We start from the raw sequence: 13,620 nt of genomic DNA, 5'->3' as shown, positions 1-13,620 counted from the left end.
ACCACATGAAGATGAGGAACCAGATCTGACGACCTACGGATGTCCACCCCTTCCCCGGGACCGTTCGACTGAGGCAACACATCCAACAGACTCTCCAAGAGGGAGGCTTTTACTGCTTCTTAACTAGGAGGAACAACTTGACCATTTATTGTATTTATCATCAGGACTGAAGTCGTCCAAACTGTCAAGTCTGTGAAGGACTGAATATACCCAACGGCACTTACCTGGCCCGGAATGATCTGGACTGAACTGAGCTCAAGTGAATTTGGCTGGAGACAGATTAACTCACTTTAACGCCACTAAAGAGAAATGAACTGAATTCAAACGAGCCTGACGTTGGCTGAGTTCTTCAAGAATACTCTCCTTTCTCACAAACTGCTCTTTTCTGAGCCCCTTCCTTCTTAAAGCCAAATCCCTCAAGTCTCCAACCCAGATTCACGCACTTCCTGAGACCCTTTTCAAGGGCCTTGGACATTGTCTCAAATTTCATCGAGGAGGAATCATCTCCTCCTCTCCCCTAAAATCCTAACGAGCTCTTTCTCCCGCCCAGACATGGATCTCCACAGGGCAGCCTTCAAGATGGAGAGCTCCTCCTACCTGCCCAATCCCCTAGCCTCCCCGGCCCTCATGGTCTTGGCCTCCACTGCTGAAGCCTCTCGTGACGCCTCAATTCCCTGCCAGCAGCCACGTCCATTTGGCGTCCCCGTTTCCCTTGAGAAAGACGTACATTTGCCATTTAACAACGGTTCTTACACTTTTGCATCAATGTACCACCGCCAAGGCGGAGTACCACCAGGATTCCCCAACAGGGACTTTCCTCCGTCCCTCCTCCACCTCCATCATCAGTTTGCCCCACCTAACCTGGACTGCTCGCCGATCAGCATGCTGAATCACAGCGGCGTCGGCGCCTTCAGGCCTTTTGCCTCACCTTCGGACGATCGGGACGGAGTGCCATGCGGGTATCAGTCTGCTTTCACTCCGGCCAAGCGCCTCAAAGGCTGCCTGGATGCAGATGCCTCACCCCACCTGCGGTACTCCGATGCGGAGGGGAAAGAGTATGACTTTGGCGGCTCTCAGATCCCTCCTGGAAGTTCGCCTAGCAGCGCCTTGAAAGCAGTGGAGGACAGCGGGAAAAAGATCTTCGCGGTGTCAGGCCTCCTGTCGGATCGAGAGACTTCCTCCAGCCCAGAAGACCGCATTGAGCGCTGTAAGTAACTGTTCATTGCAGTTCTACATTGTAAAGAAGGAAGCTAGAGCTGTGCATACAGATGTGTGACAAACGATAGGAATAACATGGTAACAAAAGACCAGAGGGCACAAGGGGCCACTGAATGATTTGAAGATGCGAATCACATGGATTGGTCTTTGGAATCCCCAGATCTTAACCCGATGAAACACTTATGGGATATCTTTTAAACAAATGTAGTTCACCCCTCCCGTAGAATGTAGAGAATCTATGAAGTGGTTAATAAGACACTTCATGTGAGGTTTTTCTTACATACATATTTGTCACCCATCTGTATGGAGGAATAGATCATAAGGCATACAAAGACAAATGATAGGAATGTATTGCACAATATGCTATGTTCTCACAACACTCAAACTACATCGATTACACATTACTGTTGTGAAAGTCTCATGCGGTGAAAACACAAATCAGCCCCATTATGCTCTTGCAATGATACAAAATGATATGTTGTACAATATTTCGGAATGGTAAAATGAAGGGTCTGGCCACATCACTTTTCCATTACGCATTTTCTTTCAGTTTACTGGACGTGATTGCACTGATGTCTAATACACATTGTCACACTTCCAATACTCATCCAACGTTTTTGATCAACACTGCTCAAACCACCATCATCTGGGATGATTCTACAGTCAATTGTAGAAATACAACCCGCCCAAACCTACACAGCAAGACACACAGCCAACTCTAATTCTGACTCAAATTAAAACCAAAGTACAACTCTCTGTAATTTGCAAAAGAATGCAAATTTTAACACACTAGCGTAACACACGCCAGTAAACAATCCCATCTATGTTCTCCTGTCATCATCTCTCCTGGCTCTCCCTAGCCTTGTTTCACAAGCCCACAAGCTCCACTGGTCACATTAGCATTCACCGGTGGAGGGGTGCCATTTGGCCCTCACGCACCGGGAATCTGATTAGTGTTTGTGTGTGTGTGTGTGTGTGTGTATGTGTGTGTGTGTTGGTGTGTCGGTGTGTGTATGAGTGACTGGTTCAGAGACCGGCCATGCTCTTTGCCATCAGCATTCATCATAGCTCAACGCTGGCAGCCCTGATGCCAAAAGATTTACCCACATACCCAAAACCTTGGCAGGCCATGTGTGTGTGTGTGTGTGTGTGTGTGTGTTTGTGTGTGTGTTTGTCTGTGTGTGTGATAAATGGGAGGTGGGAGAGGGGTTGAACAAGCTCCAAGCACAAACACACAAACACTCTTCCAGACACACAAACAGCTCTCAGCATGAGCACCGACATCTCCTACACATGTCCACAAGCTGCATCGGATCTCAGTAACAAATTAGGAGAGAGAGAGAGACAGACACAGACAGAGATGTGCCTCTAGTGTATCATTTAAGTAAAAGAGACGGCCTTCCTTTCTGTCTGTCCTTTTTTTGAATTCACTTCATCTCCCCTTTGACTGTCTTTGCTTCTATACTCCTGTTTTTCATTCATTCTCCACCTCTAGTGGAAGGAGAGAGTGTGTGTGTGTGTGTGTGTTTGGGTTATGTACCCTTGATGGAACACATGAGAGACAGAGGTGACGGCCTGAGACTGATCGGATAAAAAAGACCACCGCAGGAGACACAGAGAGGGTGAGAAAGACAGGGATGAAGGAAGGAAAGGAGGGAAGGGAAACATTTGGGGAAATGACACCCGGTGGGCTGGCAAGGGGAGGAATGAGAAGGAGGAAGATATCAAAGAAGCACATGAAGTGAGAAGAGGGGAAAGGGGACATGAACAAAGAGAGGGGAGGGAGGAAGAAATGACAACTCCGCTATGGAATTGGTTCTCATTGTTGTTTCGTTAGATTGACGATTTCTTTTCATTCGAAATAGACATTTCCCCCGTTCGCTGCAGCATTGAGCGGAAGCGACCGGAGCTCAAGAGCCTTGTGGTCGTTGCCATGTTGTCACTCCAGATTTGACCGAGGCCAGAAATAGATTAGGAGATGGGTATACGTGGGCCTCCTGTGCTGTCTTTTGGAACGGCTGCATCTGTATCTAATCAGGTTAAATCTTGGCACAAGTAGCCTCCACCTCCACCATAGGCTTCTAATGCAATTGGATGTGCAGAGGCACTGCTTGCAGCAAAGAATTATGGGTTCTCCTTCACTGGTTTTGGCTATCCAGCGGAGGCGCAAAGAACAAACAACACTTTGGTACAATCCCATGAGGACGGCTCTCTCGCTGCTTCACACACACGCACACACACACACTCGCACACACACACTCGCACACATTAGCTAACTAGCAGTCTCCGTCTCAGTCTCTTCATAGGTTTAATTCTCAATATCTACAGTATATGTTAAGTTTGCTGAGTTTCACAAGGGTGCGTCCAGCTCAAGCGTGACGAAAGTCGATTTACGTCTGGACTTTGAATCCATTTGTGCCATTAAATCCGTATCTTAATGTGTTGATGCAATTTATAGCTTTCATTAAGGTGCAGATATCTCGGCCATTTGATACCAAATGAATGACATGTGGCTCTGATTATCGTCAAACATGCGTTCCCCATGAGCTCTCGATCACCACCTCTCATTTTGTTAGTGACTGGGACTCATTAGTTGCTATGCACCGATTGTAACAGTTCTTTAAAGTCGTCTCTAATCACTCCTCGGGTTCCTTAACTCAAGGTCTTCTCACGAGCATTTTGCTGGGGCTATATGATGGTCTTCATCAGCTGATGGAGTTTGCTCAGTCATCGTGAAGAAAGCGTAGTCGTCTTTATTTGACTTCTGGAGCAGTTTTGAATGACTAGAAAACACTAAAGGCATTTGCACCGAGTAGTATAGAGGCACTGCAGTTATTAAACGAGTCGTAAACCCCGGAAACGAGTCTTTGGGTTACCTCTTCTCAAAGTCAAATGTTTTTGGGTTGGATGCCTGATATATGGTCTGTGGTTAATGCAAGCTTAACGCATTTTAAACTTTTGTTCTACGACATAGAAGATGTCAGTGGTTGCTACCAAAAGGCTAAATGAGACGACTAAATGCCATCACACCGACTAGTCCTCCGTGAACTTAGTGGTGGTGGCGTGGAGTCATGTGACCGTGGTGTAGTTTGTTTATAGTCTGAAATTAGCTTTTTACTCATGATTGCATTCACGCTTCAAAAAATCATAAAAAGTGGTGTTTGTGAAGATGAACAAAACCTGTAAGTATCATAAACTTATCTCAGCTTTGTTTCTTCAATAATCCAAAACCCAACTGGAAAAAAAACACGAGCTTTTTGTTTCGGGAACCAGTTTGATGCATCCTGCATGTCCACTCTCTAGTTTAGGAGTATATCAGGTCCTTAACACTTAACTTACAGCTCCATTTCATGCAGAAAAAAACAAACAAACATGTTTAGTTAAAGAAACAGAACTGCATGTTCCTTTTGGTGACCGAGGTATCTCAAACGTGAAGCAGACTCTTAACATCTGCTCTTCCACCTGTCTTGCATTCATCCATTTCCAAGTTGAATATGTTTTATTTTCGATCCCATTCCGGTCCATTCATCCGTCGTGCCAGTTAATCCCAGGTGTGAAGGTGAATCCTCTCTTCTTCGCCTCTCACGTTGAAAAAACCCCCAAAAAAAACAAAACGCGATGAACGCTACTTGAAAAAAACCTCCCCGCGTTTCAATTCCGTCGAGCCTGCCGCTCGCCGCTCCTAGCGACGGCGGCCTACTCCGCGTTAAGCCTTCACACAAATCCCCCCGCTGCACCGGCAGGCACGTCGGCTGTTAGCTAAACCCGCTAACCTATCAGCCGCTAAACCTGCACATAAAGGCCCCATCATGCCTTAAGAGGACTATGCATGTCGTATTACTGTGAAGGCCTTCAGCCTTTACTGTATTCACATGGTGAGGGTTTTAGCCCAGGAATGAAGCAGAGGAGGATTTCATGTGTGTGTGTGTGTGTGTGTGTGTGGGTGCATACAGTAGAAGAGAGAATGGAATTATTGGATGTGTGATTGGAATTAATGGGAATGTTGACAAATGACACAACCCCCCCCCCTCCTTTCATGGTGCACTTGCTTGTTTGCTGAGGGGATTTGACGTTTTTGCACGACGTGTCAATGTGCAGCCGTGTGTGTTTGTGTCTCAGCATCCAGCACGTTCCATCATCTTTGTTTTCCTCTGCATCTTACTTATCTTTTGTTCTCTCCGTCATCTTTTCCTTCACGTCCTTCACTTCCTTCCCCTTCTGTGTGTGTGTGTGTGTGTGTGTGTGTGCATCTCCCCACATGAGTGTGTGACGGCTGTAGTTTGTTTACGTTCTCTCCGCATTTACAAGGCCGAAAGATTTACGCTGAACCTGACCCCCGAATGTCTGTAACCCAGCCTCCTCGTCCCTCTTCTTTTTTGATTCTGGCTTTTCTGGCTTTTCTCGTCACTAATGGACGTTTGCTCACACGCGCAATTGAGATAGAGGGTGAAAAAAAAGTAAACTGGACTAAAAGGAAAGAAACGAAGGAAAGGAAGGAAAAAAATCTTTTAGGGAGGTATGGGAGAGCTAAAAGAAAGGATAAAATGCGACAGAAGAAAAAAAGGAAAGGTTGCGGGGTAGGAAGGAATGAAGGAAACAGGGAGGATGGAGAGATGTTGAGCTGAAATGCAGATCCCATCTGCCTGACTGACATAAGGAATTCTTAAGACAGCGCACCACAGACAGGTAGATATTGTTGAATTTGTGTATTGTTCACATTTATTAAGTCAAATCATTTTAACGTACTGAAACTACACGTTCTTGTATTCCCATCAATAGTTTTAACATTCAACGGAGCGCATCACACACAGCTGTGAAAACACACAGCGAGAGGCCTCCTCTTCCTCCTCCTCTTCCTCCTCCTCTTTGCCCTTTCTTCTGTTCTTTGTTTATCATCAACTCCTTCCGCAGGGTAAAAATGTCATTTTCTGTCTGGGGACGGAGAGGACCAAGTTGTTGCAGCTAAACATGAATTTTAAAAAAAACGTGGAGGAAAAATAAACCGTCTTTTCACAAAATAGGGAAGATAGACGATGATGTCGCTGGATGACAAACAGATTCTGGTTTCCATCTTTAGTGCTTGGCCGTCACTAACTGTGGGATATCACTTCCCACAGACCACCTGTCAATCAAACTGTGTGGGTGGGGCTTCCGCAAGTGGAGCTCTTTGACTGTTAATGTCAGCTTTTAAAAAAAAATTCCTCGTCCTTTACAATCCTCCCTTCCGCTGCCGCGGCGTGTGAGGAGTTAAAAAATCAGCCAAGGAGACAGAAGGCTCATCCTTCTCCTTGTACTCGCAAAAATAAAACCCCCCTCTCCCCTTCCATCTCTGCCTGTCACAGTTTAGTGGCAGGGTTAAGTTAAGTAAGAGTGTTCTAATAATTAGGACTGGGACTCGCCCACCCGCCTGCCTGCCCGTGTGTGTGTGTGTGTGTGTGTGTGTCTTCCTGTCAGTGCTTAGCCAGATGTTAAAAGGCTTGTCCCTCTCATGTTGCCTCCCTGTCAGTCTCCACCGTGTGCCACACACACACACACACACACACACACATCGGGTACTGTCCTGCTTGTGGTGGCTTTGTTTACCCCCATGTGTGTGCCCTTCTGCCCTTCTGGCAGCTCCCCCAGGATGAGGAGTGTGCGTGTCCGATTCCCAGCCTTCATGCACCTGATCCATACAGTCCACATTTATTGTGACTATGATTTCTATGTTTTTTAAATAGTCATTGGAATCTGGGAATATTCTCTTTCCATCTCTCTTTCAAGCCGGTCCTTTCCCCTCCCTTTCTCTCTCACTGGGTGGCAACTGGAAGTGAGCAGCAATTGTCTGTGTGTGTCTGTGTGTGTGTGTGTGTGTGTGTGCAGTCATATGTGTGTGTGTGTGGGTGTGTCACTTGGTGCGAGTCGTCTTGCGGTCATTGTTGCGACGCTGCGCAGATCAAGGATTAGTCGCTTCCTGTCGAGCCTTTTGTCGGCGCAGCTACTCCATTTGGACACAGATCTGTGTGTGCGAGTGTGTGAGTGTGTGTGTGTGTGTATGTGGAGGAGTAGGTTACACAAATGAGCCGCTGGAGCTGGTGTAAAGCAAATGAAGGAGAGCAGATGAGATGAGGGGATTCCCTCTGCGGCGCCCTGTGAAATATTCTCTAGCCTCAAAAGTCATTTCATTTTTCTCTTAAAATGGGACTTTTTAAAATTAATATTGTGTCGTCATATTTCATCCGTCACCGCTCTGGTGGTACTTATTTATTTCTTGGTTTATTTGAACGGGACAGTGCACAGTAATAAAAACATTTCTGCAAATGTGCCAGAGTTAACCAAAAGGCTATTTTTCATCTGTAGTCCCAAGAGGCAGATGTTACACAATACACCTAAAAACAATGTAAGATGAAAGTTAAAAGGTTAAACAATATTGACACTTAACAATGCGTGGACAAACAATGAAAAAAAGTGAGAATAACTCTGTTAAAACATGGACTAAAAACAGTATTATGCTGTAGTTGTTTAGATGGTAAAAAACATCCACGTCAGAGGCACAAAACATAAAAGCATACGGAGTATGTGAAATACATGAATCACTCAGACACAGCTAAACAACAATAAAAGACAAGCATGCAGGTAGATGACGGTCGACCGGCATTTTAAAGAAAGACAGAAAGGTGACAACAGACAGATGGAGGGAAGTTCAACACAGACAGAGAGAGTTACAATCTAGTGCTGACAGAGCTGAGTACGAACGAACCATTCCTGTAAGTGAGATTCAAATGACCTGTATGTGTGTAGTTCTCTGATGGTCACTGGGATGGAGTTCCATTGAGTGCAGCTTGTACAGAAAATGCAGGCTGACTAAAAGCACTTGATTCATGAAGTTATTGTCTAGAAACAGCAAGAATCATGTAAAGAAATCAAGTCGACCTCTGTGAGGACAGGATGTCACTTTGCATTCAGGGAGTTCAGGAAACAGGTTGCTTTGAAGAGAACATGACACAATCCCGCAGCACAGAGTCCGTCTTTCTCTCTCTCTCTCTCTCTCTGTCTCTCTCGCTCTCTCTCTCTCTCTCTGTCTCAACACACACACACACACACACACACACACACACACACACACACACACACACACACACACACACACACACACACACACACACACACACACACAAGCTCAGGTCCGTAACGTCCCCAGTTCGGGAATTCCACTTTGTTCCCCTGGTGATGTCAGCTTTGGCCAATAAAAAAAAAACCTGTGTTAAAACTCCACCGAGCCATACAACCGCAGCACACCTGGCAACACAACACACATTTAGCTTTTAATATGTGCACACACACACACACACACACACTCTCATAAGGTCACAGAACCCAACTTCTGCCTTACTGTCTTTTACATTGTTTTTCTTAGAAAAGATGCAGGATTTGTGCAAAACACATAAATATACCGCAGCCATCTTTTCTTGAGGGTTCCCGGTGGTGAAAATGGTGAATGGGCTCCGACATGTTTATCCTCTCCAGTAAAGCTCAAGAGTAAAGCTGTGATAATCCTCTGAGTCGTGGGTTTGACTTTCCCAAAGAATGCCAGTTGATTTGATAATGACACACCGTGTTAATGTTGTACAGCTCTGCTGCACGTTGTACCTTCAAATGTTCCCCGCAAACCTTATTTCTCCAGAGAGCTCCGCCATTCAGACACCTTCGAATGCAGATGTGTTGAAAGATCCTCCCCAGTCTGCCACTGTCTCCTCCTCCTCCTCTCTTTCTCCAGCCTCCCTTCTCCTCCCTCCATTCTGTCCTCGTCTCCTTCTTCTCTCCTCCTCACCCTCCCCTCCTCCTCCTCCTCCTCTTCCTCTCCTCTCCTCAGTAATCTAATCTGCAGCCAGTTTGTGGATGCAGTCTAGTGTGACAGGCTTGCCCCCCCCCCCCTTGCTTCTCTCACTTTCACACATACATACAAACAGCAGGCCCGTTTCCAAAAAGCCCCCTTGCTTGGCAGAGCCCTTCCCCTCCCTGTCTTGGTCACACCCTCTTTAATATTGAATTATTCATCAAATCTGATTGGTTCCTGCTGATGGCGGCCATGATGCGAACCAACAGTTTGTGTGTGTGTGTGTGTGTGTGTGTGTGTGAGAGAGAGGAATGGGGTTGTGTGTGGGTTCGAGATCGTTAGCTGCTCTTAACGCGCTGTCGCTTCACAAAGCTGGACTGGCCCGTCACTAAACACACACACACACACACACACACACACCTTATTTTTTCATAAGAGCGACTTGCACCTGTAGATGTTTGGGAAGCGAAATGCATCTTCAAATAAGGAAGGAGGATTTTCTCTGCGTTATTATTTGACAGTGAACTATTCTTTGAGTCGAGGTTGGGCGATCAGACGTCTGCGTGTATCATCACATCTGATTTCTTCCTCGTTGGTACTAAAAGTTGCAGCCATCCCAGAGGAACAAAGCTTAGCATCTGCTGCTGCTGCGAAAGGGGCCTCTAAAGTCCCTTAGAAAGGTGAAACAAATCAATAAGGGGTGTTTTATATGCGTGCCTGAGTGTGTGTGAATGTGTGTGTCCATGCTCATATGATTTGCATGCACCAGAATCTACACCATTCACTATTGGGAGTGCACTGCAAAGGTCTCATTGAAGCTGTTTAATCACCCTCGTTTCCTCACAACATCTTGTTTTTCGATCCGCCTTTCATAGCGGAACGCTAACTCCAATGCTAACGGTATCGCGGCTGCCACCCGAAGTGCCCCCGACCAAAAGGCAGCCTTCAAACCAGGGGTGTCCATTCTGTCTCCAAACATCTCTCCCGCGTGGCTCTGCGCACGCTGTGAAATTGAATTTGATGATCACGGATTTGCCCGCACTTCAGAAGTAGGAAGACGTGGATAGAGGAAAAAAGGATGAGTGTGTCGACGTGTGCGCATGTGCGCGTGTTGGGCACCTGGAACGCCTCGTGGGGCACTTGACGCTGACCCCCCGCGGTGCCTCTGCATATCTAAAAGGCATTAGAGGGACGAAGAGTCTGTCTGTCTGTCCAAAGTGTTTTTTTTCTTCTTTTTTTGTTGTGGTTGAGTCTCTTAAGCAGAGCTGAGGCACACACACACACACACACACACACACACACACACACACACGCTCGTCACATCTCTGATTTGCGTTCAGGTCGCAGCACAAGTTGCCTCCTCAGGCTCTCTTCCTCTTCATCCTCCTTATTCACACCCATCCCTCTACGACACCCCCCCCCGTCACCGGGTGCGTGTGGGTGTGGAAACCCAGCCCACTGTTCAGCAGATGAATAATTTAGCGGTGTGTGTATCATCTGTTTACCGTGCTAATCCATCTGTCAGCAGGCACCTATCGATTCGCGCCTGCCTGGTAATTGCGCATCCGCGCCACGCGCACACACAGATGTGCATACGCAAACACACACACACACACACACACACACAAGCAAACACAAGCGCATCGCCGGACCTGCAACGCACACACACGTGCAGCGATATGATGTGCCGGTTAGCTCATATTCAGATCCTGCGCTCGTCAGCAGGCCAGCCAGACACTTCATTTACACTGAGTGGAACTGCTTTTAGGGTCAAGGTCATAAAAAGAACTCTCTTATCAGACGCAACAGCTTCAGTTCACTCCGGGCTTTTTCTTACAGACATATGTGTGTGTTTGTGGTTTTTAAAGCTGTGCTGGTGTTCTTTAGTACCAGCTAATGTTAGTTAAAGCTTTATTCTGAAGACGAAACAAGAAAAGCACTTGATGACAGAGAAAAAGAACCTGCAGACATCCACACACCCACAATGAGGACATGAAAGCACATTGGAACTCAGCTAAAATAAAAACGTACAAATATGTTCAAAATGAAAAAAGGATACAGGCAACAAAAAAACTGTGGAAGACAAAAATAGTGACTCAAGTGCGTGACTAAAAGAAAAGCACCCTCAGCTGCTGTGTCAGGTCTGACAGTGAAAGTGGGAAGTGCGTAAAATAAATCAAAATAAATAAAGGAAAGAACAACACGTCTCCACGGCTGTTTCACTTCTGAATTCCCTCTTTCATACCCGCCGTTGGCTCGCTGGCTGATTCTTTCCTCGTCTCTCCTCCCATCCCTCCTTCCTTCTCTTTCCCTTCCTTCTCTTTCCCTTCCTCTCTTTGCTTGTTGTATTGAAGCCCTCGCATGGTGAAGACCGCTCTTCATCTCGTCGCCGACGCACGACATGTGACCTTCTAAACATTTGCTTCTCAACAATGATTCAACTTATTCTCAGCACCTGCAGTATATTCCATCCCTTCCTTTCACCACTGGCTCCGGAAAGAATCAGCACTGAGACATTTTGAATTAATGACACAGGCAGTAAACCATGGTGTATATGCTTCATGCAATGTGTTTTTTTTGATCTGGTGAAGTAGAGTTTACATAAATGCAGAGAGACAGTGGCAGACAGGGAGCGCAGTACTATAATGAATCCATGGGTGACCATTGATGGTTGTAATTATCAAATGGCTGGTTTTAAAAGCTCATTGATTGATGTCATTAGCTCCATGAGTGATTACTAATTGCTGCTCTAGTATGTTAACCACACGGGAGGCACACACACACACACACACACACACTCACACACGAAAGCATTCATCACACACGGACACATTCATTCCTCTGATTTGATTATCAGTGATATCCAGCATTTAACGCTGTTATCTACTTAACCCTGTGGTGTTTTTGTGCTGTCAGACATCACAACCCACTTTAAACCGGTTTGACACTAAAAGCAGTAACAGGGATGATTTGCATTCAATAATCGTTCCTAACCGATTCATTTTTTGTGTGGTTGGCCGGACGAAAATCCCTTATTTTAAGCATTTCAACATTTCATGTGAATCAATATGATGAGTTGAGATGAAGGCTGGTCTGGAGACTGTACGTGGCTGTATGTAGAGGCTAGTTTTCAACATAAGTCAGGTTGGTGACGAGTCATGATGTCCTTAAGTTAGCTTAAGTTTTGCCACAAATTTCCACAAAGCCTTCCAAGAAGACAGGACAGGCTTATGTCATGCCAGTTAAATGTTCTGAAAGTTAAATTACACAACATGAAGGCAACGTTTATGGATCATTTTTATTCTATTTTATTCTAAATTAAAATCTTTTATTTTTCATTTTTTAAATTTAATTCATGGATCAGTGTCAGATTGTCCGAAAACCTTTTTTCAAGTAATTATTTCTTCATCAGATGAATTCATGTCTAAGATAACCGATAGCTGCAGACCCATTCCCTGTGTTATGCTCGAAGAAGAAGCTTGGATTCGAACCATTCAAAGTTGTCACTTTGTGGCCATATTTCTTCATCAGCTGCTTCCATCACCGCGCGACGTTCGTCTCTCTGAGTGTTTTTTGGAATGTAGGTGAATCTAGTACTCGTATGTCAGTTTAGGTTCAGTTTCATGCGTCTGTTTTTATCCCCATTCAATGCACGACTTCTACTTTGTGTTGTGTGTGTCCTAGCCTGAGTTACGACACTTGCCAAGGTTGTAGGTAGACACACACACACACACACACACACACACACTCGGTACGCAGCAGGGTTCATTTCGATGTGGAATGTCTAATATCACATCCTCGCGGCAAAATGCTTGGAATTCTGCCCTCCTGGAGAAGCATCACATCTTTGTGCGTGCGTCTCTTTCCATCTGTTTGTGTGCGCGTGTGTGTCTTCATCTATATGTGTGTGTGTGTGTGTGTGTGTGTCAGGGGGTTTTAAAAGCAGGCAGGAGCTTAGCAGAGCAAAAGAGAGCAAATCTGTCAGCTCTCCCTGGGCAGACAACCCTTCTGACCCTCATTCAAAGACATATTGATTCTCCTCTATACCCAACAGGGGAGGGTGTGTGTGTGTCTGTGTGTCTGTGTGTGTGTGTGGGCGAGTGCACAAGTGCTTAACACAGCCTGATCTTTCCTCCTTGCTTCCTTCATACGCACAGAGCCCTGTTCCTGCAGCGTTGTTCAATAAGAGGAAACATATTTGAGTGCATAATCAGTATTTTCAAATACTTTACCTGTGACTCCATGTAGAAGACACCAGAGTGAAGAGAAAGAGATTATTCCAACAAGTAAAGCCACAGATCTTTAAAGACGGCCTGACCTAGTTTGCCGTTCTTCGGGGGGCTTTTATCTGTCGTGCTCTGTTTGCTGTCGGCTACATACTCCGTTTTGGTTCTGGAAGAAGAAGAAGAAGGAGAAAAAGTCAGTGGGCGACAAAACACAAACTAAGCCAGCCACCGAGGCGAGCTCACAGCTTTCCTCTTATCTTAGCAGTAACACCATATTAAAACCAAGCTGTGCACTTGTTAGCTCTGCCTTGTTTTCCAGGAAGAAGCCTAATGACCTATGGGACGTCACCAGTCGGGGGC

General features: G+C 45.8%; 1 protein-coding gene across 4 annotated transcripts in view; it reads left to right on the top strand.

The window, feature by feature from the left end:
- The first annotated feature begins 354 nt into the window (after nucleotides 1–354).
- Nucleotides 355–13,620, top strand: part of rnf220a (ring finger protein 220a) — a 153,439-nt gene continuing 140,173 nt past the window's right edge. For all 4 annotated transcript variants that reach the window (XM_079285419.1, XM_079285417.1, XM_079285418.1 and 1 more), the window contains exon 1: nucleotides 355–1,207. In XM_079285419.1, coding sequence (XP_079141545.1) covers nucleotides 553–1,207 — 655 coding nt within the window. In that variant the 5' untranslated portion in view covers nucleotides 355–552. The remainder of the gene's footprint in view (nucleotides 1,208–13,620) is intronic.

The sequence above is a fragment of the Melanostigma gelatinosum genome (genome assembly GCF_949748355.1).
Source record: "Melanostigma gelatinosum genome assembly, chromosome: 15".
Taxonomy (NCBI): Eukaryota; Metazoa; Chordata; class Actinopteri; order Perciformes; family Zoarcidae; genus Melanostigma; species Melanostigma gelatinosum.
Note: the sequence above shows the minus strand (reverse complement) of the source record. Positions and strands in the feature narration are given on the sequence as shown.